General features: G+C 38.2%; 1 protein-coding gene across 6 annotated transcripts in view; it reads left to right on the top strand.

The window, feature by feature from the left end:
- DGKI (diacylglycerol kinase iota) overlaps window positions 1-23,991 on the top strand; it is a 479,960-nt gene that overhangs the window by 58,426 nt on the left and 397,543 nt on the right. Inside the window, exon 1 of one of the 6 annotated variants that reach the window (XM_034965053.3) lies at window positions 10,186-23,037. The exons of the other annotated variants lie outside the window; for them this stretch is intronic. Within the exon in view, the coding sequence (XP_034820944.1) occupies window positions 22,994-23,037 (44 nt within the window). The 5' untranslated portion in view covers window positions 10,186-22,993. Of the gene's footprint in view, window positions 1-10,185; window positions 23,038-23,991 lie in introns of those variants that run through there. 6 annotated transcript variants of the gene reach the window in all.

The raw sequence follows: 23,991 nt of genomic DNA, 5'->3' as shown, positions 1-23,991 counted from the left end.
CACTTATTTTTGAGTTACTTTATTACTGCTTTTTTCTGAGGATTACATTTGAAATCCTAAAACAATCTAGTTCAGGTTAATATCAACTTAATTTTAATAGTTTTCAAAAACTTTGTTCATATACAGCTCTGTTTCCTTCTCTTTTGTGTAATTATTGTCATATCAATGACCTCTTTACACATTATAACTATATCAACATTATCTTATAATTATTGGTTTATGCTGTTTCCATTTAAATCTGATAGAAGAGTTATAAACAAAACTTATTAATACTGTCCTTCATATTTACCTATGTGGTTACCTTTATTGGTGGTCTTTATTTCTCCATGGATACTCAAGTTACTGTAAAGTGTTCCTTCATTTTAGCAGAAGGGCTCTTTTTAGTATTTCTTGTAGGATGGATCTTCTTATGATGGGTTCTCTCAGTGTTTGATTATCTGGGAATGTCTTAATTTCTCATAAAATTTGAAGAATAGTTTTGCTAGATTTGGTCTTCTTGCTGACAGTCCCTTTCTACCAGCCTTTTAAATATGTCATTCCTTCTGACTCTGGCTTCCATGTTTTAGGATAAGTCAGCTGTTAGTGTTATTGAAGATTGCTGGCATGTTATTTTTCTCTTGCTGATCTCAAGATTCTGTCTGATTCAGTTTTTGACAGTTTAACTATATTAAATATATAGGTATGAATTTCTGAGTTTATCCTACTTGGAATTCATTGAGCTTCTTAGATGTATAGATTAATACTTTTTATTATTTAGGATATTTTCAGACTTTATTTTGTCAAATACACTCTCTGTCCCTTTCTTTCTTTTCTCTCCTTCTGGAACTCTCCTTGCATGTATGTTGGTATGCTGGCTCATGTCCCACAAGTCTCTGAGGCTTTGTTTATTTTCCTTCATTCTTTTCTGTTTCTCAAACTGAATGATCTCAATTGCCTTATTTCCAAGTTTGTTAATTCTTTCTTCTGTCCGCACAGTTGTGCTGTTGACCTCCTCCAGTGAATTTTTCATTTATGTTATTGCACTTTCGAACTCTAGAATTTCTATTTGGCTCTTTTTTAAATGATTTCTATTTCTGTTGAAATTGTCTATTTGGTGAGACATCATTCTCATATTTTCCTTTAACTCTCTAGGCAAGATGTACTTTAGTTCTTTGAACATACGTAAAGCTTTTTTTTTTTTTAAATGGAGTTTTGCTCTGTCACCCAGGCTGGAGTGCAGTGGTGCAATCTTGGCTCACTGCAATCTCCATCTCCCGGGTTCAAGTGATTCTCCTGCCTCAGCCTCCTGAGTAGCTGGGATTACAGGCATCCACCACCATGCCCAGCTAATTTTTTGTATCTTTTAGTAGAGATGGGGTTTTGCCATGTTGATCAGGCTGGTCTTGAACTCTTGACCTCAGGTGACCCACCCGCCTTGGCCTCCCAAAGTGCTGGGATTACAGGCGTGAGCCACCATGCCTGGCCTTAAAGCTTTTTATTTAAAACTTTGTGTAACCCCAATATCTAGGCTTTCTCAGAGGCAGTTTCTGTTGGCTGTTTTTCCTTCATGTGTATGGACCATGCTTTCCTATTTTACTATATATCTTATTTTTTATTGTTGTTGAAAACTGGACTTTTAAAGTAATATAACAGAGCATCCTTGGAAATCATATCCTTACTTTTTGTTTTTGTTGCTATTACTAGTAGTAGTAGTTGTTGTTGATGCTGTGTGTTTGTATGTTTTTTAGTGACTTTTAAAATTCTGTAAAGTCTGTGTTCTTTGTTGTGTGCAGCATCTAAAATCTCTACTTGGTTGGCTTAGTGGTCAGCTAATAATTGGACAGACATTTCCTTAAATTTATTCAACCACCAACTTTCCCACTACTTTTTTGTGATCTATATGTGTGAGTTAGAGTATGCAATAAATACTTTGGTAACTTGATAACTCTACCTTAGCCTTTACTTCCTGCTTTGTCAGCCAAAAGTGAGAGACTGGGGTCTTCTCAGATCCTTCCTGGGAATACTCACAGCTTGCGCATATGCATGGCTTTCCAGATTCCCAAGAATATGTCAGAACTTTCCAAAGCTCCCGTGGACTTCTTATTTCCCATATTTTGATTTTTAAGTTTTTCAATCAGCTTCTTAATTTGCCGCAACAGATAGGGCCACCTCAGGCAGCTATGATATTAAACAATTCCTGATTCTTTTGGAAAAATCCCCTGGGTACAGGGATTTCCTCACTGAGTAATAGCTGACTTAGGTCAAATGAAGATAATTCCATGTGAATGAGAATTTCCCAGGGAGCTTCCAAACAAGTACAATAGTGATAATTCTCTGAGGATGGGCCTTTTGTGGCAGATCCAAACCTATTCTGCTCTCTCCAATAGCTACGAGGCCACTGGTTTTCACAGCTACCATCTTTCTGAAGCTGCTGGTTTTCAAGGGTACTGCAGAGATAGGGAAAGGGAGATGGGAATAGGAATAGGGTAGGTTTAAGTATCACAGAGCTCACTGTTCTGTAGAATAAGCCATTTTTATTTCAACCTTTTGGTTAATTTTTAGAATTCTGAAAATGTTGATTTTGACAATTTTTGCAACTTCTCTCATACTTTTAGGGAGCACCATTCTGTCTGGAGTGCTTCTTTTTCCTAGGTGGTTTTCATATCAGGACTGACTTCTTTTGAGACACAAATATCAGACTAGGAAGTTGTTTTGTGAGTACAGAATCAGAAAAAGGGAAATAGATGTGTTAAAAAGGACGTAGCTGGACGATGAAGTCTGATGCTTGTCTCCTCTTTAGGAAGATTGATATCTGTGTCTCCAAGGGGAATGGTATATCTAATATTTCTGTGAACAATAACCACCACTAAATATTTATCTTAAGTCTTGAGATCATGAAATGAGGATGTTGGTGGTATTTGCTGCTGATAAAACCTGAGTAGATATCTGTCTCAACTTAGAAACCTGATAAAGCCAGCAGAACACAACTGAGGCAGTAAAGCTTTGGGATTGACTGGGGACTCTTGAGATACACTTGCTATCCACTTGCTACTTGAAGTATGGTTCAAAAAGTGCAGCATCAGCATCACATGAGAACTTGTCAGAAATGTAGAATTTCAGGTCCCACTCCAGACTTTAGTAAGTTAGAATCTTCATTTCAACAAGGTGATTTATGCACACATTAACGTTTGATAAATACATGCCTGTAGCATGTTTACATCTTCATGTGGTTGTCCTGGGAGGATTCCTGCAATTTGCTAGGTTCATCTATTTAATGTTCATTTGTATCAACTTAAATTTCAGAAGTATCTGCTCCTAAAGTCTTGGAGAATATTAATCTTTGTACAGTCTTGTCCTTCTTGTAACTCTTTATGGTAAGAATAAATAGTTGAGCTTCAAGAATATCAGAGAGGGAGAAAATCTGTGCAGGCTGGAATGGTCCAAAAGGCATTATTTGAGTTGGGCTTTGAGGAAAGGATGGGGAGAAAGTGAATGCGTGTCATGCAGATGAAAGAACATGGGCCAACCTACAGAGGTGGGAATTATTTATTATGTGCAGTAGAGGTCTAAACTGTAACATTTTTGAGGACATGCATTATGTCTTGCTTATATATGTATCCTCAGTGACTGGATTTCATAGATGCTCTATAAATTATTTTCGAACTCAATAGTAGGAAGATTAGTTTAACTCAAGGTGAGGGTTTATATAAGAATTATGGGAATTGATGCAAATTTATTAGCATATGGCTAGACGATGGTGACTTTGAAAACTTGGTAGGAGTTTGTATTTAAATTTGTTGGGTAATCTTCAGTAAGTTACGTGGGAATGGAAGGGGACTAATTTGTGATTATTAGAAAATTATTAACAGATTAAATAACTTTATTCAAACTCCAGAAAATAAAGTCCTTCAAAATCTTCTTGGCTCTTCCAGATATGTGGATCTTTGAATGAGAACATATTGTAGGAATCACATTAAGGAGAAAAAAAGTTGAAGAAATATGGTAAACATTAGTAGCCCATTTTAATGTTTTATATAAGTTCTTAAGCAGGGGAATGACATGTGAAAATGGTGTTTGTAAGTGATTAAAATGTAGGCCGGGCGCAGTGGCTCAAGCCTGTAATCCCAGCACCTTGGCCAGGTGAGGCCAAGGCGGGTGGACCACCTGAGGTCAGGAGTTCAAGACCAGCCTGGCCAACATGGTGAAAACCTGTTTCTACTAAAAATACAAAAATTAGCCGGGCATGGTGGTGTGTGCCTGTGATCCCAGCTACTCAGGAGGCTGAGGCAGGAGACTCGCTTGAACCCGGGAGGTGGAGGTTGCAGTGAGCTGAGATCATACCACTGCACTCCAGCCTGGGTGACAGAGTGAGACTCCGTCTCAAAAAAAAGAAAAAAAAAAAAAGGCAGCAAAATGCTAGATGGATTGGAAGGGGAAGAGAATGGGTCAGGTAGACTCACTAGGGCTTTTTTTCATTATCTAGAGATGAAGGCAGATGGACAGAGACCAAGGTAATGTCAGGACAGAGGAACGAACGTTGCTCCTTGAAGTCCCTGGTATTATAAAGTAGAGACATCTAATTAAGCAGTTTAGCTTTTACACAAAAAGAAAAAAGAAAAGAGGAAAGAGATAAACTATCTGATGCAATAGCAATAATAACAACTATTCTTTACCATCCTCATAAGACAATGGTGAGAATTAAATGAGTGAATGCTTGTAAGTTGCTGTATTAATCTGTTTTACATTGCTGTAGGAATACCTGAGACTGGGTAATTTAAAATGAAAAGAAGTTTATTTGGTTCACGGTTCTGCAGGCCATGCAAGCATGGCACCAGCCTCTGCTAGGCTTCTGGTGAGGCCCTCAGGGAGCTTTTACTCATGGCAGAAGCAAAGGGAGATCAGATATGTCACATGGTGAAAGAGGGAGATGCCAAGTTCCTTTAAACAACCAGCTCCCATGTGAACTAATAGAGTGAGAAGTAACTCATCACCAAGGGGATGGCACCAAGCCATTCATGAGGGATCCAGCACCATGACCCAGACACCTCCTGCCAGGCCCCATCTCCAACAATGTGGCTCACATTTCAACATGAGATTTGGAAGAAACAAATATCCAAACCATACTAGTTGCCTAGAAAAATGCCTGGCACATGGCAAGCACTCATAAATGTTAGTGATAAGCTATTGTTAACTGGAAGAAAGAACCTCCTGGTGCTATCGAGTAGCACTTCTGTTTCTCAAAATCAGCACCCAACACAGTGCTTATTTGTAATAGATGCTTAATGAATGGATGAAGGGGAAATAAAATATCTCTCAATGTAGGAATGAAATATGTTGATTATAGGGTCACATTTTGCTGTTGATTTCTATTATACATATAATCCCCCAATGGAGGATTGGGGGAAAGTAGTTATTGATTTCTCATATTCTGTTCTCCAAACTAACTTTATCTCTATCTCATTCTCTTTCTCTCTTTGTCCACACCCATCCTAAGGGATTTCCATCTCTATGCTCGTGATTCCTGGAAGCCGGCTCCCCCTGTCTGTGTTTCATAGCAGGTGCTCAGTCGATATTTGTGTTCATTGCTAAACTAATATATTCTAGACCTATGGCTCATGCCTCAGAGCAGTGCTCTCAGGGAAAAAGACACTCTCTTTTCTCTGCTGTATTTAATTCAGTCCTTTTCAATAGTTTATCCTTTCTGAATGGCCACTGAGAGGTTTGATACAGCCAACTTAATGAGTTGTGGCTAAACTGCTTTATTTTATGTGGCTGAAATGTATTCAACTGCGCATGTGTACATAAGACTTAATCTCTAGACATTTCATGATAATTTGACAGCATAATTGAAGTGAGGGGGAAAGGATTGAGTGGTTTGTTTCGCTTACATTTCTTCACCCACCCCTAAAATAAAATATTCTCTGAAGCAAATGTCAGGAACTTCTTCCACCACTGTCACCATGTGACAATGAGTTAGGGAATGGAATTAAATTCGTTATCTAGCGTCTCTTTCCAAAGAGCTAAAAGGTTTTTTTGTTCATTACCAGAGCATCTCTCCAACAGGATAGAGACCTTCCCATATACAGCTGCAGCTGAATTTCACACTTAAAAAGTCTTATGGGATCTTATAAATTTTAAGGGACATAGCTCTACCTGAAAAAGTCTGTAGAAACCTGAAGTCCAGCTCTTCTGATTGCCTTGGGTCCTTTTATTTAAAGTTGGCTTGCCTTTTGTAATGAAACAAGCCTTTTCTTTAGTGTTTAATACCAATGAATCTTTTGGAGAAGATATGCTAGAAAGATTTTGAGCAGGGGTAGAGAATCTTCCTATGTCAGGACCACTGACCCACCAAAATAATCAGGCACATTTAAGAAAGGACAACCTTTAGGTCACTTGCAAAAGAATGCAAACCCATTAAATAAGTATTCTTCTAGTTCATATTATGGCCAGCTGAGGAAGATGAGAGAAGAGATATAGGAGGAGAAATAGAGTGGATAAGAAGGAAAGAGAGAAAAACAGGAGAGGTAGACACGTACATGTAGAAATCAAGAGGGATAGAGAGGAGGAAGTTTGTGAGTACTGAGGCGAGAGTTACTGAGATGTGGTGCTTGTCACATGCCATTGCTCACTTGGGCTGGTTTCCTTGCTAATGAGTTGCTTAAGCCTTGCTCACAGCTCCTTCTACAGCAGTTTTTCAGGTGAAAAAAGTTATCCTTTGGATTGTAGCAACACTGACCCCAGGGGTGCCTCTCTGAGAGAACAGAGAAAATTAAGCCGAGTGCTGAAGGTTGCCTAATCCTTTGAGGGGAATGCAACTAACATTAATTGAATTCTTATTCTGTAGGAAGTGCTTTATAGAGGTTATCTAATTTAATCTTCAACAAATCTAACAACAGGCACTGTTATACCCATTTTCCAGGTGATAATACAGTCATTAAGTGCTTTGTCAGGTAACACCACCAGTTAGCAGGGAGAGAATGGGATTCATGCACCAGCCATCTTCTGAGTCCTGCTCTTTCTGTTTCACCAGCTGCATCCACGTCTCTTTCTAGAGCTTAAAGAAATTTCAGAAAATCATCCAAGTTTGCAAATTGGTAGAAATTGCTCCACGCCTCAGACTGATAATAATTTGCTTTATTGATTAGTGCGTCATTGGGCCCCATGCCAGGCATCTGAGCTTTTTATCTATTTAAAGTAGAGCAGCAGCCAGTTGGTTGGAAGTATTGTACCTACCCTTCTTTGACAGATGGCTTTCTATTTGGCTTTTGAAATTCCATGAGAAAGAATTTCACAGTTTCTCACAGTAGCTTATTGCAGTCATATCCAGAGTCAGTCTCCGTTTTCTCTGGCTTTGAATGCAGCATACTGTCATAGGCCTGGGCGAAAGAGTGGTTCCAGTGTGTGTGTGTGTGTGTGTGTGTGTGTGTGTGTGTGTGTGTTGGTAATACACAATCTGTAACATAGTCAAAGAAGAAATAAAGAGTCGGCAAACTATGGCCCATGGACCAGATCTCGCTGGCTGTTTTTGTAAATAAAGTTTTATTGGAACACAGCCATGCTTATTCATTTATGTATTATCTGTGGCTACTTTTGTGCTACAGTGACAGAGTGGAGTAGTTGTGACTGAGATTGTGTGGTCTTCAAAGGCTAAGATATTTATTTTCTCGTTCTTTACTGAAGAAGTTTGCAATCCTTGCTATAGATTAACATATCAACTAGAGAATTCTTGAAAAGAACAGAATATGAATATAGCAAAACTATGGTGTTACCTAGGTAATAGTACTATGAGGATCTACTACAGATAATATTTCCCAAGTGCCCCTTGTTGTGTTTGGGGGAATACAAAGAGGAGGTTCTCTTACTTGTATGTTGAAATAACTCCTTAGAATAAGGTTGGAGAATTTCTGATAGGAATGTTGCTTGTGTATCAAAATACAGAATTGCGCTTCTCCGTTCTGACTGTGGTTCTTGTCCAGGCAAGTTTGGAAATTGTGACTCCTTGAAACCATTCAGGCAGCCAAGTGTTCCAGCTGATGTTTTGTATGTTTTTTTTTCCTCCTTCGTTTAAAAATACACTTTGTAGAATGTTTTCTTTTTCACGGCTCCCTAAATATTCTGTTTTGAAACATTTAATTACACAGGTTATTTATATAGAAAGGTTTGATAATGTTTCTATGGGAGTCTGTTATTTATTTCTTTTGCTAAATTTTATCTTATATTAGGGGAAGGGCTGAGGTTGGTTACTATGGCAACATTCTCAAAACTGCAACAATCCCATTACGGATGCTAAAACTATAGTCATTTCAGTGGGAGGGTAGCATGGGGAGTGGGTGGTAGTCTTTTTATTTTTATTTTCTTTTTTTTTAAAAAAACCTCTCCCACTTCCAAATCTTTTGCATTCATTTATTTTAAGCTTTGCAGCTTAGGGTACTAAAATGAGAAACAAAAAGTAAAAAAGAGTGTCATGTCTCTCTCCATTAAATTTCTGTAGTCCTTTATCAGCTTCCTTTGTGGGGATACCCAGTTTTCTACCTACTCTTTTGTTCATTTATGCTTTCAGTTATTCCCCAAACTTTCATTGAGACCTGTGTTATGGGTGAATAAGAGAATCCTTGTTCTTGTTTCTCCTTTTAAATTATAAATTCTTTGAAGCCATTAATTCACTTCACTGTAATTCATTTAAACAAATACTTATTGAGCAATTTGCTTTGTATCAAGAATCATACTTGCATAAGAAGACAAAAAAGAAAAAAGGGATTCTGTTGAATATTAACATTTTGTTTTTTTGGGCAGCACAGGGAAGGGCACATAGTGAAGCACAGAGATAATTGAAATAAAATTTGATAAATGCTTACACAGGGGCACTTAATCCACTTAACTCCCCAGCCTAGAAAGCATAGAAATGACTGCAGGGAGGTGACATTTGGGTTACCAGATAGGCATTTTCTGGTTAGGGCCTAGATGTGTGTGTGTATGGCAGGGGGATGGAGGCGTGTGTGTGTGTGTGTGTGTGTGTGTGTGTGTGTGTGTATTTATGGGTTTGGGTATGCAGGGCATTCCAACCAATCTAGACCAACAAGAATAGAGATATAGAGGCGAGGAGTCCTTGGCCATGAGCAGGAGAATTTAGAAAACACATGGATGATTGGTAGAAGAACAGTCTGGAGACGTAGCCATCAAGAGAAGTCATGTCTGGGAGGTTGGATTTGGACATTGGGAACCATTGAAAAGTTCAGAAGGAGGAGCAATTGAGTGTTCCAGTTTAGAAGTGGAAGACAGTGAAGGGAAGGGAAGGGGGAACATGGGATTGGGAAGAGATATGGAGACTTGTAAAAATGGCCAGATTCACCTTGGGACATGATGAGTTTTAAATGAACCCCATCAAGTTGGACTGTCCAGTAGGCAGCTGGAAATGTGGCTCCAGAACTGACAAGAAGTGTGGACGGGACCCAGAGATCTGGATATGATCAGAGAAGGCTTTGAAGGAGGAACAGGAACCTCAAGAGAAATTACACATTATCGTATCCCTAATATGCTGTCCCACTTTTAGTAAAATATTAAGTATTTCTAAAAAGATTTTTAGTATTGATGTGACCAAAATATTTTTATAATTTTTAATTTTTTATTTCAATAGGTTTTTAGGGAACAGGTGGTGTTTGGTTACATGAATAAGTTCTTTAGGGGTGATTTCTGAGATTTTGGTGCACCATCACTTGAGCAGTGTACACTGTACCCAATGTGTAGTCTTTTATCCCTTGCTACCCCTGACAGTTTCCCCCGAGTTCCCAGAGTCCAATGTGTCATTCTTATGCTTTTGTGTCCTCATAGCATAATAGTGTCCAGTTTCATCCAGGTTGCTGCAAATGCCATTATTTCATTCCTTTTCACGGCCGAGTAGTATTCCGTCTGTATATATACCAAATTTTCTTTATCCACTCATTGATTGATGGGCATTTGGGCTGGTTCCATATTTTTGCTATTGCAAGTTGTGCTGCTTAAACGTGTGTGCAAGTATCTTTTTCATATATTGACTTCCTCTGAGTAGATACCTAGTAGTGGGATTGCTGGATCAAATGGTAGATCTATTTTTAGTTCTTTAAGGAATCTCCACACTGTTTTCCATAGTGGAACTATGTACTAGTTTACATTCCACCAACAGTGTAAAAGTGTTTTCATTGCATCCATGCCAACGTCTATTACTTTTTGGTTTTTTGCTTATGGGCATTCTTGCAGGAGTAAGGTCGTATCAAAATGCAATTTTGATTTGCATTTCCCTGATAATTAGTGATGCTGAGCATTTTTCCTGTGCTTGTTGGTCATTTGTATATCTTTTCTTGAGAATTGTCTATGCCTGTCCTTAGCCCACTTTTTGATGGGATTTTTTTTTCTTTCTGATTTGTTTGCGTTCTTTGTAGATTCTGGATATTAGTCATTTGTCAGATGTATAGATTGTGAAGATTTTTTACCACTCTGTGGGTTGTCTGTTAATTCTGCTAATTATTTCTTTTGCTGTGCAGAAGGTTTTTAGTTTAAGTGCTATCTATTTATCTTTGTTTTAGTTGCATTTGCTTTTGGGTTCTTGGTCATGAAGTCTTTGGCTAAGCCAATGTCTAGAAGGGTTTTTCCAATGTTGTCTTCTATAATCTTTATGGTTTCAGGTGTTAGATTTAAGTATTTGACCTATCTTGAGTTGATTTTTGTATAAGGTGAGAGATGAGGATCAAGTTTCATTCTGCTACATGTGGCTTGCCAATTATCCCAGCACCATTTGTTGAATAGGGTGTCCTCTCCCCTCTTTATGTTGTTGTTTGTTTTGTTGAAGATCAGTTGGCTGTAAGTATTTGGCTTTATTTCTGGGTTCTCTATTCTGCTCCACTGGTCTATGTGCTGATTTTTATACCAGTGCCACGCTGTTTTCCTAACTGTGGCCTTATAGTATAGTTTAGAATTGAGTAATGTGATGCCTCCAGATTTTTTTTTTTTTTTTTTTTTCTTAATCTTGCTTTGGCTATACAGGCTCTTTTTTGGTTCCATATGAATTTTAGGATTGTTTTTTCTAGTTCTGTGAAGAATGATGGTGGTATTTTGATGGGAGTTGCATTAAATTTGTGGATTGCTTTTGGCAGTGTGGTCATTTTCACAATATTGATTCTACCCACTCATGAGCATGGGATGTGTTTCCATCTGTGATTTCTTTCAGCAGTGTTTTGTAGTTTTCCTTGTAGAGGTCTTTCACCTCCTTGGTTAGGTATATTCCTAAGCATTTCATTTTTTTGCAGTTATTACGAAAGGGATTGAGTTCTTGATTTGATTCTCAACTTGGTCACTGTTGGTGTATAGCAGAGCTACTGATTTGTGTACATTAATTTTGTATCCTGAAATATTGCTGAATTCATTTACCAGTTCTAGGAGCTTTCTGGATGACTCTAGGGTTTTCTAGGTATACAATGATATCATCAGCACACAGCAACAGTTTGACTTCCTCTTTACCAATTTGGATGCCCTTTATTTCTTTCTTTTGTCTGATTGCTCTAGCCAGGACTTCTAGTACTGTGTTTAATACAAGTGGTGAAAGTGGGCATTCTTGTTTTGTTCCAGTTCTCAGGGGGAATGCTTTCAACTTTTCCCCATTCAGCATAATGTAGGTGGTGGGTTTGTCTTGGATGACTTTTATTCCCTTAAGTTATGTCCCTTCTATGCCGATTTTGCTGAGGGTTTTAATCATAAAGCGATGCTGGATTTTGTCAAATGCTTTTTCTGCATCTATTGAGATGATCATGTGATTTTTGTTTTCAATTCTATTAGTGGTGTATCACACTTACTGACTCATATATGTTAAACCATCCCTGCATCCCTGGTATGAAACACACTTGATCATGTGGATTATCTTTTTGATATGCTCTTGGCTTCAGTTCACTAGTATTTTGTTGGGGGTTTTTGCATCTATGTTGATCAAGGGTATTGGTCTGTAGTTTTCTGTTTTTTTAATGTCCTTCCCTGGTTTTGGTATTAGGGTGATACTGGCTTCATAAAATGATTTAGGGAGGATTCCTTCTTTGTCTATCTTGTGGAATAGTGTCAATAGGATTGGTACTAATTTTCTTTACATGTCTGATAGAATTCAGCTGTGAATTTGTCTGGTCCTGGACTTTTTTTTTGTTGGCAATTTTTACATTACTATTTCAATCACGCTGCTTGTTATTGGTCTGTTGAGAGATTCTCTATCTTCCTGGTTTAATCTAGGAGGGTTGTATATTTTCAGGAATTTATCCTGAAATTTATCTCCTCCAGGTTTTCTGGTTTATGCACGTGAAGGTGTTCATAGTAGCCTTGTATTTCTGTGGTATTAGTTGTAATATCTCCCATTTTGTTTCTAATTGAGCTTATTTGGATCTTCTTTCTTCTTTTCCTGGTTAATCTCACTAATGGTCTATCAATTTTATTTATATTTTCAAAGAACCAGCTTTTTGTTTAATTTATCTTTTGTATTTTTTTTTTGTTGTTGTTTCAGTTTCATTTAGTTCTGCTCTGATCTTTGTTATTTCTTTTCTTCTGCTTGGTTTGAGTTTAGATTGTTCTTGTTTCTCCAGTTCCATGAGGTGTGACCTTAGATCGTCTATTTGTGCTCTTTCAGACTTTTTGATACAGGCATTTAATGCTATGAACTTTCCTCTTATCACTGCTTTTGCTGTATCCCAGAGGTTTTGATAGGTTGTGTCACTATTATCATTCAGTTCAAATAATTTTTTAATTTCCATCGTGATTTGTTTACCCAGTGATCATTCAGGAACAAGTTATTTAATTTCCATGTGCTTATATGGTTTTGAGGGGTTCTTTTGGAGTTGATTTACAGTTTTATTCCACTGTGGTCTGGGAGGGTACTTGATATAATTTCTATTTTCTTAAATTTACTGAGACTTGTTTTATGGCCTATCATATGGTCTATCTTGGAGAATGTACCATGTGCTGATGAATAGAATGTATAGTCTACAGTTGTTGGGTAGAATGTTCTATAAATATCTGTTAAGTTCATTTGTTATAGGGTATAGTTTAAGTCCATTGTTTCTTTGTTCACTTTCGGTCTTGATGACCTGTCTAGTGCTGTCAGTGGAGTATTAAAGTCCCCCACTATTATTATATTGCCATCTATCTCATTTCTTAGGTCTAGTAGTAATTGTTTTATAAATTTGGGAGCTCCAGTGTTAGGTGCATACATATTTAAAATTGTGATATTTTCCGGTTGGACTTGTCTTTTTATCATTCTATGATGTCCCTCTTTGTCTTTTTTAACTGCTGTTGCTTTAAAGTTTGTTTTGCCTGATATAAGAATTGCTACTACTGCTGGATTTTAGTGTCCAGTTGCATGGAATATCTTTTTCTACCCCTTTACCTTAAATTTATGTGAGTCCTTATGTGTCAGGTGAGTTTCCTGAAGACAGCAGAAACTTGGTTGGTGAATTCTTTATCCATTCTGCCATTCTGTATCTTTTAAGTGGAGCATTTAGGCCATTTACATTCAATGTCAGTATTGAGATGTGAAATACTATTCTATTCATCATGCTATTTGTTGCCTGAATACCTTGTGTTTTTTACAGTGTGTTATTGTTATATAGGTACTGTGAGGTTTATGATTTAAGAAGGTTCTATTTTGAGGATTTGTTTCAAGATTTAGAGCTTCTTTTAGCAGTTCTTGTAATGCTGACTTGGGAGTGGCAAATTCTGTCAGCATTTGTTTGTCTGGAAAAGACTGTATCTATCCCTCATTTATGAAGCTTAGTTTCACTGGATACAAAATTCTTGGCTGGTAACTGTTTTGCTTAAGGAGGCTAAAAATAGGACCCCAATCCCTTCTAGTTTATATGGTTTCTGCTGAGAAATCTGCTGTTAATCTGATAGGTTTTTCTGTATAGGTTACCTGCTGCTTTTGCCTCACAGCTCTTAAGACTCTTTCCTTTGTCTGGACTTTGGATAACCTGACGACTATGTGCCTAGGCAATGATGTTTTCACAATGAATTTCCCAGGTGTTCTTTGAGCTTCTTTTATTTGGATGTCTAGATCTCTAGCAAGGCCAGGAAGTTTTCCTCCATTATTCCCTCAGATATGTTTTCCAAACTTTTAGATTTCTCTTCTTCTTCAGGAACACCAATTATTCTTGGTTTTGGACATTTAACATAGTCTCAAACTTCTTGGAGGCTTTGTTCATTTTTTAAAATTCTTTTTTCTTTGTCTTTGACAGATTGGGTTAATTTGAAAGCCTTGTCTTTGAGCTTTGAAATTCTTCCTTCTGTTTGTTTGATTCTATTGCTGAGACTTTCTAGTGCATTTTGCATTTCTGTGTGTCCTTGATTTCCAGAAGTTGTGATGGTTTCTTATCTATGCAGTCTATTTCACTGAAGAACTTTCCTTTCATATCCTGTATCACGTTTTTGATTTCTTTAAGTTGGACTACACCTTTCTCTGGTGCCTCCTTGATTAGCTTAATAGTCGGCCTTCTGAATTCTTTTTTTGTCAATTCAGAGATTTCATCTTGGTTTGGATCCATTGCTCATGAGCTGGTATGATTTTTCGGGGTGTTAATAATCTTGTTTTGTCATATTACCAGAATTGTTTTTCTGGTTTCTTCTCATTTGTTTAGACTATGTCAGAGGAAAGATCTGGGCTTCAAGGGCTGCTGTTTAGATTCATTTGTCCTACGGGGTGCCCCCTTGATGTGGTGTTCTCCCCTTTCGCCTAGGAATGGGGCTTCCTGAGAGCCGAACTGTAGTGATTGTTTTGCTAGCCACCCAGTGGAGCTACAGAGCTCTGAGCTGGTACTGGAGAGTGTCTGCAATGAGTCCTGTGATGTGATCCATCTTCAGGTCTTTCAGCTGTGGTTACCAGCACCTGCTCCGGTGGAAGTGACAGGGGAGTAAAGTGGACTCTGTGAGGGTCCTTGGTTGTTTTTGTTTAGTGCACTGGTTTTGTGTTGGTTGGCCTCCAGCCAGGAGGTGGTGCTTTCAAGAGTGCATCAGCTGCGGTCCTATAGGGAGGATGCAAACCTTCCCCAGGGATACCTGGTTAGTATTCAGGTTTCTCAGGTGGTGGACGGGGCCATAGAGCTCCCAAGAGATTATGACCTTTGTCTTTGGCTACCAGGCTAGGTAGAGAAAGACCACTAGGTGAGGGCAGGGCTAGGCGTGTCTTAGCTCAGCCTCTCCTTGGGCAGGGCTCGCTGTGGCTGCTGTGGGGGATGGGGGTGTGGTTCCCAGGCCAATGGAGTTATGTTCCCAGGGGGATTATGGCTGCCTCTGCTGAGTCATACAGGTTGTCAGGAATGTGGGGGAAAGCTGGGAGTCACAGGCCTCACCCATCGTCCACACAGCCTGCAGTCCTAATGGCCGGTCTCACTCTCATCATGCCCCCACGACAGCACCAAGTCTATTTCCAGGCAACCAGTGACCAGGGCTGAGAACTTGTCCCAGACCATGAGCCTTCCCATTGAGAAAGCAAGCAGACTCACAGTTTTTTGGTGTCTCAAGGAGTCTGCAGAGGTGATCTAGTTCGTTACTTGAAAGGGTCTGTGGATTTTCTCAGCTTTTCTGGTATGTTCCTACAGTAGTTCTTGGAGCAAAAGTTCATGGTGTGAGTCTCCACATGCTGCTCTGTCTGTCTGAGCAGGAGCTGCAAGCTATTCCTGCCTCCTATCCACCATCTTAATTGACAGTGGTAACCAAAATGTTTAGAGCCATTTTGACAGATTGAGGAATCACTGCTATTATTAAAATGTAGCACTTGAGATGACCATGCTCAACTCGTAGGATGCCATCATCAAACAGCTTTGCCTTCTCCCTCCATTTGTTCTTTAAACCTGCACAGTGGGACATGTCCTTCCCTGGCAATTCCGGTCACTCTTAGGCAATTAAAAAACAAAACAAAACAAAACATTCAGGTTAAAAACACCAGATAATTCAGTACCTGAAACGTCCAGCATTATGTACTGGCAAAAACACTGGAGTTGATTTAGAATTGAGCTTTCTTCCCTCTTCCAACAGGGGCCTGCCCCAGCCCTGCAGTCATGGAAGGAGAGTGGTCAGCTTCCCTCTTTCTCCTCAGTATTCCTTCACCCCTTTTCTTCTCTAGGCTAGCCTCAGTCTCAGACCCCATTAAATTGGGTTGAGAGAGAGGAGGAGGAAGGAAATATAAGGGAAACAGTAAAGTGCTTACTTAACTGCTGATGAATCGTTAGTCTAGTTTCAGTGCTTTCTGAATCTAGCAGATATGTAAGTTTACTTCTCTGTGGAGTTCTTTTGTGTATTCTTTGCCCAAAAAGAACATACCCTCCCCCCATTGCTAAGGGTCTCATATCTGTAGTTCTCTGAGACAAAAACAATGCATTGCTACTGGGCTACACCTTTCCCGACCCTTAGGCTCCTGGCCACACCTCCAGCTAATTTCTGCTATGCCTTTTGAGTAGTACCTGAACAGTCCTCATATGGCTGTCTCAGATGCACAGCCCACACCTTGTTCATGGAAGACACACAAATACCCTTTGCTTCTGCAAACTCTGGGAGTGCAACCACCTCTCCTAGATCCACCAACAAAACAGCCAGCAAGCCTAGATGCTATCATGTCTGATGTCAGATGTGGTTCAGACACAAATCTATTTGTCCCCCAAACTGTACAGACTGCTGAGGACAGATGTGAAGCCCTCTGTCTGCCTTTTTAAAGTCCCTCTTTCTTGACATGAGGTGAAGCGGCAAGCCCCACTAACCACTGGCTCTCCTTGATTGAAGGGTTGTGGACTCTCAACACATCAATAGCTTCCTTGAACAATCCCTCCAAAAATGTCCAATTCTTGATCCTTTTAAGGAATTATGAGTTTTATAAACAGTTTATAGCACCTTTTTTGGTAAATTTTGCAAAAGGTCTAGCTCTTTTAAAAAAATTATTTCTTGATGCTTCAAAGAAAATATTCACTGAAACATCATGTTATGTGAGCATCATTTTTCTACCCTCATTTAGAAAAAAGCATTTCTGACTAGTTGCAGAAAGAATTTTGTTACATGGATATAGAATTGGCTGCATCTAGGGATAGATTGAATGGATGACAAAGTGAAACCACGCTTTCTTTATGAAGGTTGTATTTTCACCTTCCTTGTAGACACCCTTCCTTTTCCAGGGTGCCCTTAGATAAACAGCTGTGCATCTTACAGGAATTGCTTACAATGATAGATTTCCCCTAAGCTCATGACTGCCAAATTTGTCTTTGTAGCCCAGACCTCTTTCTGAGATGCAGATCCATATATCTGATAGCTTACTCTACTTCTCTGATCAAAGTATTACAAGTTTAGCTCACATCATCATTACTCTAAATACCATTCCTCATTCTGAATATCTACTTGCCTTCATGTAATTTATCTTTAGTCTTAAGAAATGGTACTTAGAAACCCTTAGTTGTTTAAATCAGAAAGTTGGGAGTCATCAACAGATTCTTAAGTTCTTGTCAACCATGCCACTTTAGCAATCTGGTGATGTCTCCGACCGCCTTTCAAAATAGTGTTTGTAAGAATACAGGACTACTATGGAAACCAATGATATGGAAACACAGTTCTGTTATGAATGACTTGGAATTCATGAATTGTTTTCCTTCTCATCTCTCACATTGATTCAGTATATCATTCACAGATCATCTCCTGAATAGCAGTCAGACTCATTTTATTTTCTCTATCTTCACTGATGCTTTCTTACTTCACTCCTTCATCATCTCTCTCTGAATGACTGAAGTTTCATTTAAAAAACAACTTATACTGATAAATTTCAAATATAGACAAAGGACCCAAAATAATATAATGTACCCCATGTTGCTGTTACCTAGTTTTGCATTCCCACTCCCCACTCTATGATAATGATGAATTTATAGACTTTATTTTAAGTAAAACTTATAAACTGTCTTAGTCTGTTTTGTGCAGCTATAACAGAATACCACAGACTGGGTAATTCTTTTGTGAAATGTCTGTTCAAGTTTTTATTTTTGACTCTTTTTAATTGTTTAAAAATGTTTATTAGTAGTTGCAGGAGTTAAAAAAATCTGGATACAAATCGATCATCAGATTCATGGTTTGGTAAATACGTTTTTCCAATCTGAAGCATACTTATTAATTTTCTTAATGTAATTTTTATAAGCAAAAACTTTTAATTTTTAAAAATGATATTATGTTCTATGTCCTTCTGAGAAATCTTTACTTATCTGCAAGTCATGAAGATCTTCTTCTGTTTTCTTCTAAAAATTTTATGTGTTAGCTTTCACACTTAGGTCTATGTATGATTCATCTTGAATTAATTTTTATGCTTGCTATAAGATAGAGGTTGAGGTTCATTCTTTTTTTTCCATATGGACATCTAGCTGTTCCAGCATAATTTGTTGAAATTATTGCTTGCTTTATTGAATTTCTTTGGTGACTTTTTCAAAAATCAATTGACTATAGACTTGTACTATTTCTGGACTCTCTATTCTGTTCTGTTAATCTATTTTTCTATCTTTATGCCAATAACACCCTGTAGGTTTAAAGTAAATTTCAAGTCATGTGGTATGAATTCTCTATCTTTTTTCTGTTTTCAACATTAATGTATTCTGGATCCTTTACATTTCCAAATAAATTTTAGAATTAACATGTCAATTTTTATTTTCAGAAGCCCTGCTGGAGTTATGATTGGGATTTCATTGACTGAGATGATTAACTTGTATGTATAGTTTATTTTTTAGCCAGTGATTTGGGAGAGAGATTTATTTGCAGATTTTAGGGATCACTGCCTTTGTGACTTCTCCCTATTTAACATATTCCCCCTAACTTTCTGCAGTTTTGCCTTCCCCTAAGTTATCTGATACCTTGATCAAGTAAGGAAACTGAGGCTTTCTGCAACCCCACCTATGTGCAAATTGGGAATGCTAACAGGCAAATATTTGCAAACTTGCAAATTTCATTCATTGCAGTTTGTCTTTTAATGGTGGTCTCTGCTCCAGATTTTGCCTAACCATGTTCACTTTGTAGTGCCTTTGAGTAGTTTTTTTTTTAATTGTCCAGATCTAAAAATTGTTATCTGTGGAACAATTGTTCTGACCTAGCTACTTTGCTATTAACAGAAGACAGAGCACCTCCTTCTTGCCTCCTCTTTCATCTCCCTGTAACACACCTGCCCATTGTCCCCTAAGTAAATCTTTCAAAAAAGCAAACCCAAGCAAACCATTTTCTGGTTGAAAGCCCATCAATGACTCTTCATTGCTTTCTCTCTGCTTTCTTATCTTCCTTTTTTAGATCCTCCTCACTTATCCTATGCACTCTCTGGCTTTATTGAACCATTTGGCATTTCCTAGACACACCCTTCCCTTAAAAGTCTCCCCTTCTTGGGCTTATATCATGATCCTGACTAAAATGCCTCTATGTTCTTTGTAGCTGGGCTAACTCCTAGTTCTTCAAAAGTCAGCTCGAAGTACCAACTCATTGGTGAAAACTTCTGGGCTTTATTGAAAGTGGGCTACTCATACTTTCATATTTTCCTAATGTTTTTGTTATGTTTTAGTATCACAAAACTCATCAACTTATATTTAATTGTTTAATCACTTATTACACTGTGAGCTGTGTACGCCTTGGTAGGGTCCATGTCTTACCTGTGATTGCCAATCGCCTAGTATTCTTGTTGAGGAAATAAGGGAAGGTGAATGGACTGAATAGCCACATGATGGTTGCATTTTAGGTGTATTTATGACTAAATTTTAGGTATCTGGTCATTCCCAAATATTTTCCCTTTGTCTTCTCACTCATGGCACTGAATATTTAAATACCAATATGCGATTAACAAGGTAAAGTTAGAACCACAGAAATGCCTCAGTTATCCAGAGGAAAGCTTTCCAGGAGCCTCAGAAAATGAACCAGATGAAGACTTAAAAATCTATTTATATAAATAGAAGAATTCTTTAAAGAGAATAAAAGACATTGATGAGTCGAAAGCAGTGACATAGTAAATAACTAAAGAGCCAATGATGCCAATATTTCATCTGTAGAGATATGACTTAAAGTTTTATGAACACAAAGGAAAAGGCTGATTCTGATTTCAAAAATTAAGCAGCTCTTGAAGCTTTAATTGGCGTGGCTACAGTATGACACAGAGGAACACTGAGGGAGCTAGACCATAGCCGTCGCTGCTGTGAGACCCAGGGAGCCAGAATCCTTTCACATTTTCCTGGACATGTCAACCTTTCTTTGTTTCTTTTTTGACTGCTACATAATCATATAGGCATTGCATACTTTTTATGGAGATTCTTTCTTGGTGGAATCCCAGTTTTAATTACTGTTTCCATGTGAGTTATTGTTGGTGAGCAGACAATGCCTTTTCCACTTTTTAAAATAATGCCATAGAATTCCATATTACTACCATGCATATATACTAAAGTTTCTCCCGCCTCATCCTTTTTTTTAACAGATTGGGGGGGTCTCACTCTGTTGCCTGGGCTGAAGCTCAGTGGCATGATCATAATTCACTGCAGCCTCAAACTCCTGGGCTTAAGCAATCATCTGCTCTAGCCTCCTGGTTAGCTAGGACTACAGGCATGTGCCACCATGCCCAGCTAATTAAAAAAAAATTTTTTTTTTTTTGGTAGAAACAGGATCTTGCTGTGTTCCCCAGGCTGGTCTTGAACTCTTGGCCTCAAGCATTTCTCTTGCCTCAGCCTCCCAAACTGCTGGGATTATAGGCATCAGCTATCCTGCCTGGTCTTTTTAAAAGGCCTTTTCTTACAATTGATTATTATCTCATTACTCCTCCTTTTCTCATGTATTTTTCTTCTCTTCTCCAGTCCATTTTTGCTTTGAGCCTCTCCCACATACACCTGCCCCCTCAAATATCTGTCATTTATCACAAGGGCTTTCTCATACTGTCATGCTTTAAGACACTGATAATCCACTTCTTCCATTAAGTTGCCCTGTACCAATCATAGATGATCGATTGCGTGGTTGTATGAAATAGATAATACAAAATGAAAAATGAACGTTTCTTCTTTAAGTACACCTTCCTCAGATACACCTCTTCCCCTACCCTCAGAGGTAACCACACTTAACCATTTTCTGTGTTGTGTAATCCTTCTATATTTTTTCTAAGCATCTATGAATAAACACACACACGTAAAGTAAGATGATGGTCAAAATGTTTAACCACTGCATGGTAATATAAAACTTAGCACTTAAAAATATGTTCTATTCTCTAGGAAGACCAAACTATATATAATTGCCTACCAGGTGATCTATGTTAGAGGTTAAATCATTCATCAAACTATTCCAATAATTTTCAAGGCATTTATTGATTTTTAATGGGTATAATCTTTTGTTTGATGCAGCTGTCGGTAGTTAAGTGATGTCCCTGTATCAACCATGATTTGAAACAGGGAAACACATCAATCTATTCCAATGATTCACTCATTGCATTATACTACCACTTGCTTCTTTCATTTAAGAATATACTTTTAGCTGGGCATGGTGGCTCACGCCTGTAATCTTAGCACTTTGGGAGGCCAAGGCAGGTGGATCACCTAAGGTCAGGAGTTTGAGACCAGCCTGACCAACATGGAGAAACCCCATCCCTACTAAAAATACAAAATTAGCTAAGCATGGTGGCACATGCTTATAATCCCAGCTACTCGGGAGGCTGAAGCAGGAGAATCGCTTGAACCCAGGAGGCGGAGGTTGCAGTGAGCCGAGATCACACCATTGCACTCCAGCCTGGGCAAAAAGGGTGAAAAACTCTGCCAAAAAAAGAAAAAAAAAAGAATATACTTTTGATATCTTTCCCTGTGAGACTATAATAAATCTACTTTATTGTATCTAATGATAGGATAGTATCCCATAATATGGATATGTTTATCTATCGAGTTCCCTACTATTTAAATGTTTCCAGTGTTTTGCTATTACACGTAATGTTGCTAAAACATTCTCTTACATCTTTGTCTGCTTTGGTGCATACTTTTGTAAGATAGACTTATAGACGAGGAATTGTTGGTTCAAAGTAGATGTGCCAATCAAGAATTTGCCCACTTATAAGTAACTACACACATCTTGTGTGCACATGCACCGACATACATATTATCACCTGAAAATATAAACCCAGATGCAAACACAGGTGAGCACTAAATTAATTCTAAAATTCATTTGAGGATTTGGCACCATGAAGTTGCATAGCCACATACTCTCAGGTAGACAAGACAGGGGAATGGCAGAGGTACCTTGGTAGAAAGTGAAGGAGAAGAAGAAAGGTTGGTGGTCCAGAGAAGTCAGTATTTCCTTGCCTGGAATGAGTGCCTGCCTATCGAATTTTGGTAAAACTTCTTGATTGTCATCCTTGTTTCATTACGGTCCTCCCAGGAATATTTTGCATTTTTCTAAGCGTTAAAGATCATAGCTTCGTGACTTAATCTTTGGACTGGATTTCCCCACTTATATGAGAATAACTAATAATGCCACATGGAGCACACCTTTTCAGGACTCAAGGAGTCTAAAAAAAAGAAAAGAAAAATGAGTCAGAACTTCTGCCTGTGAGTCTGAGTCAGCTTAGTGTGTTAAAAAAAAATAATAAAAAAAGAAAAGAAAAGAAAAAAACCCATGTGAGGAGACCTGCCTGGAAAAACTGCTGAATGGAAAGACTTGAGAACAGCTTATAGATATTGATGGCAGATGAAGAATTTTCATGTCTTTTCAGAAATGGTTAGCAGCCACTCATAACAGTCCTGTGACGTCACAGAAATCTTGACTCCTGCTTGTCTTTCTCGTTCTCCTTTAAGCCCTTCCCTCCTCCTTTTCATATAGGACCTTAACACAAGAGGGTCAGGAAGAGAAGAGAAGGGTTGCTCACAGGAGGAAAGAAGGCAAGGGGTAGCTGTTACTTTACCTGGTGGGCCATGTGTCGCTACAAATCAGGTGGTCTCTTTGGAGGAGATGCCACTCGGTAAGGGAGGCTTCCTGAGCACTCGACTACTACTAGCAACTCAGAATGTGGGACCGCTGGAAGGAAAAACACCCCTGGATGGGGCGAAGGTTGAGTTCAATTTTATTTTTTACTCTGTGTGTGTGTAGGGGGAGGGTAATGGGAAATGTGTGTTTTGCAGACACATTAACATAAGGAGAATAGCGGATGCGACTTCATTATCCTCATTCACGTAAAGGTGGACATTTTAATTTTTTTTTTACAGTAGGGAAAAAGAACCTTCTGAGTTGATTTGGTATAGTGGAAATTGCATGGAAATGTTTTCACAAACATGTAACCTTCTAAGAAAATCTCTCTTTGACTGACCTATTTCAAAGTTTGACTTTTTTTTTTTTTAAAACAGTTTGGAAAATAGGAGCTAACATGAATTGCCCCTTTTCCAACAGTGAAAATGTTTGTAATGTACCTTTTCATGTTGCTCTAATTATGACCGTAACTTCTTTTTTATTCAATCCTGAATCTGTTATATTTTAAAATTATATAAAATTATAAAACACTGGCCAAAATTAGTCACCCAGGAAATAGTATAAGGGACCCAGTTAAAGTAAGTGTAAGTGACTGAAAAAGTTTGGTGACTTCTCATTGAGGCAGACTTGCTTATTTGTTTGTTAACCTCAGAAGTATTACCATACATAATGTCTATGGATTTAGATACATGATTTTTCTCACCTTCTAGACATCCACCTTGTTGTGATAGAAGGAGCATGGATTTAGAGTCAGGCAGCCTTGGATCTGAATCACTTTACTACTTCTGTGGCCCTTAGCAGGCTATATAGCTTCTGTGAGCCTCAGTTTCCTCATCCATAAAATGAAAATAATGTCTACAGGTTAGTATTGTAACAAGGGATCATTCAGATTAACTTTGGAAAAGCTTTCTCCTATTAAGCATTTGGAAAACATGAGTTTCTATTTTTTTTTTGTATTTTGGTTATTATTATTGGCTTGGTTTTCTTTCTAGGCCTTGGGTTCTCCTTCACTTTATGTAGAATATGATCTTCTTGTAG

Source organism: Pan paniscus, chromosome 6, assembly GCF_029289425.2.
Source record: "Pan paniscus chromosome 6, NHGRI_mPanPan1-v2.0_pri, whole genome shotgun sequence".
Lineage (NCBI taxonomy): Eukaryota > Metazoa > Chordata > Mammalia > Primates > Hominidae > Pan > Pan paniscus.
This window is presented reverse-complemented; position numbering and strand designations above follow the sequence as displayed.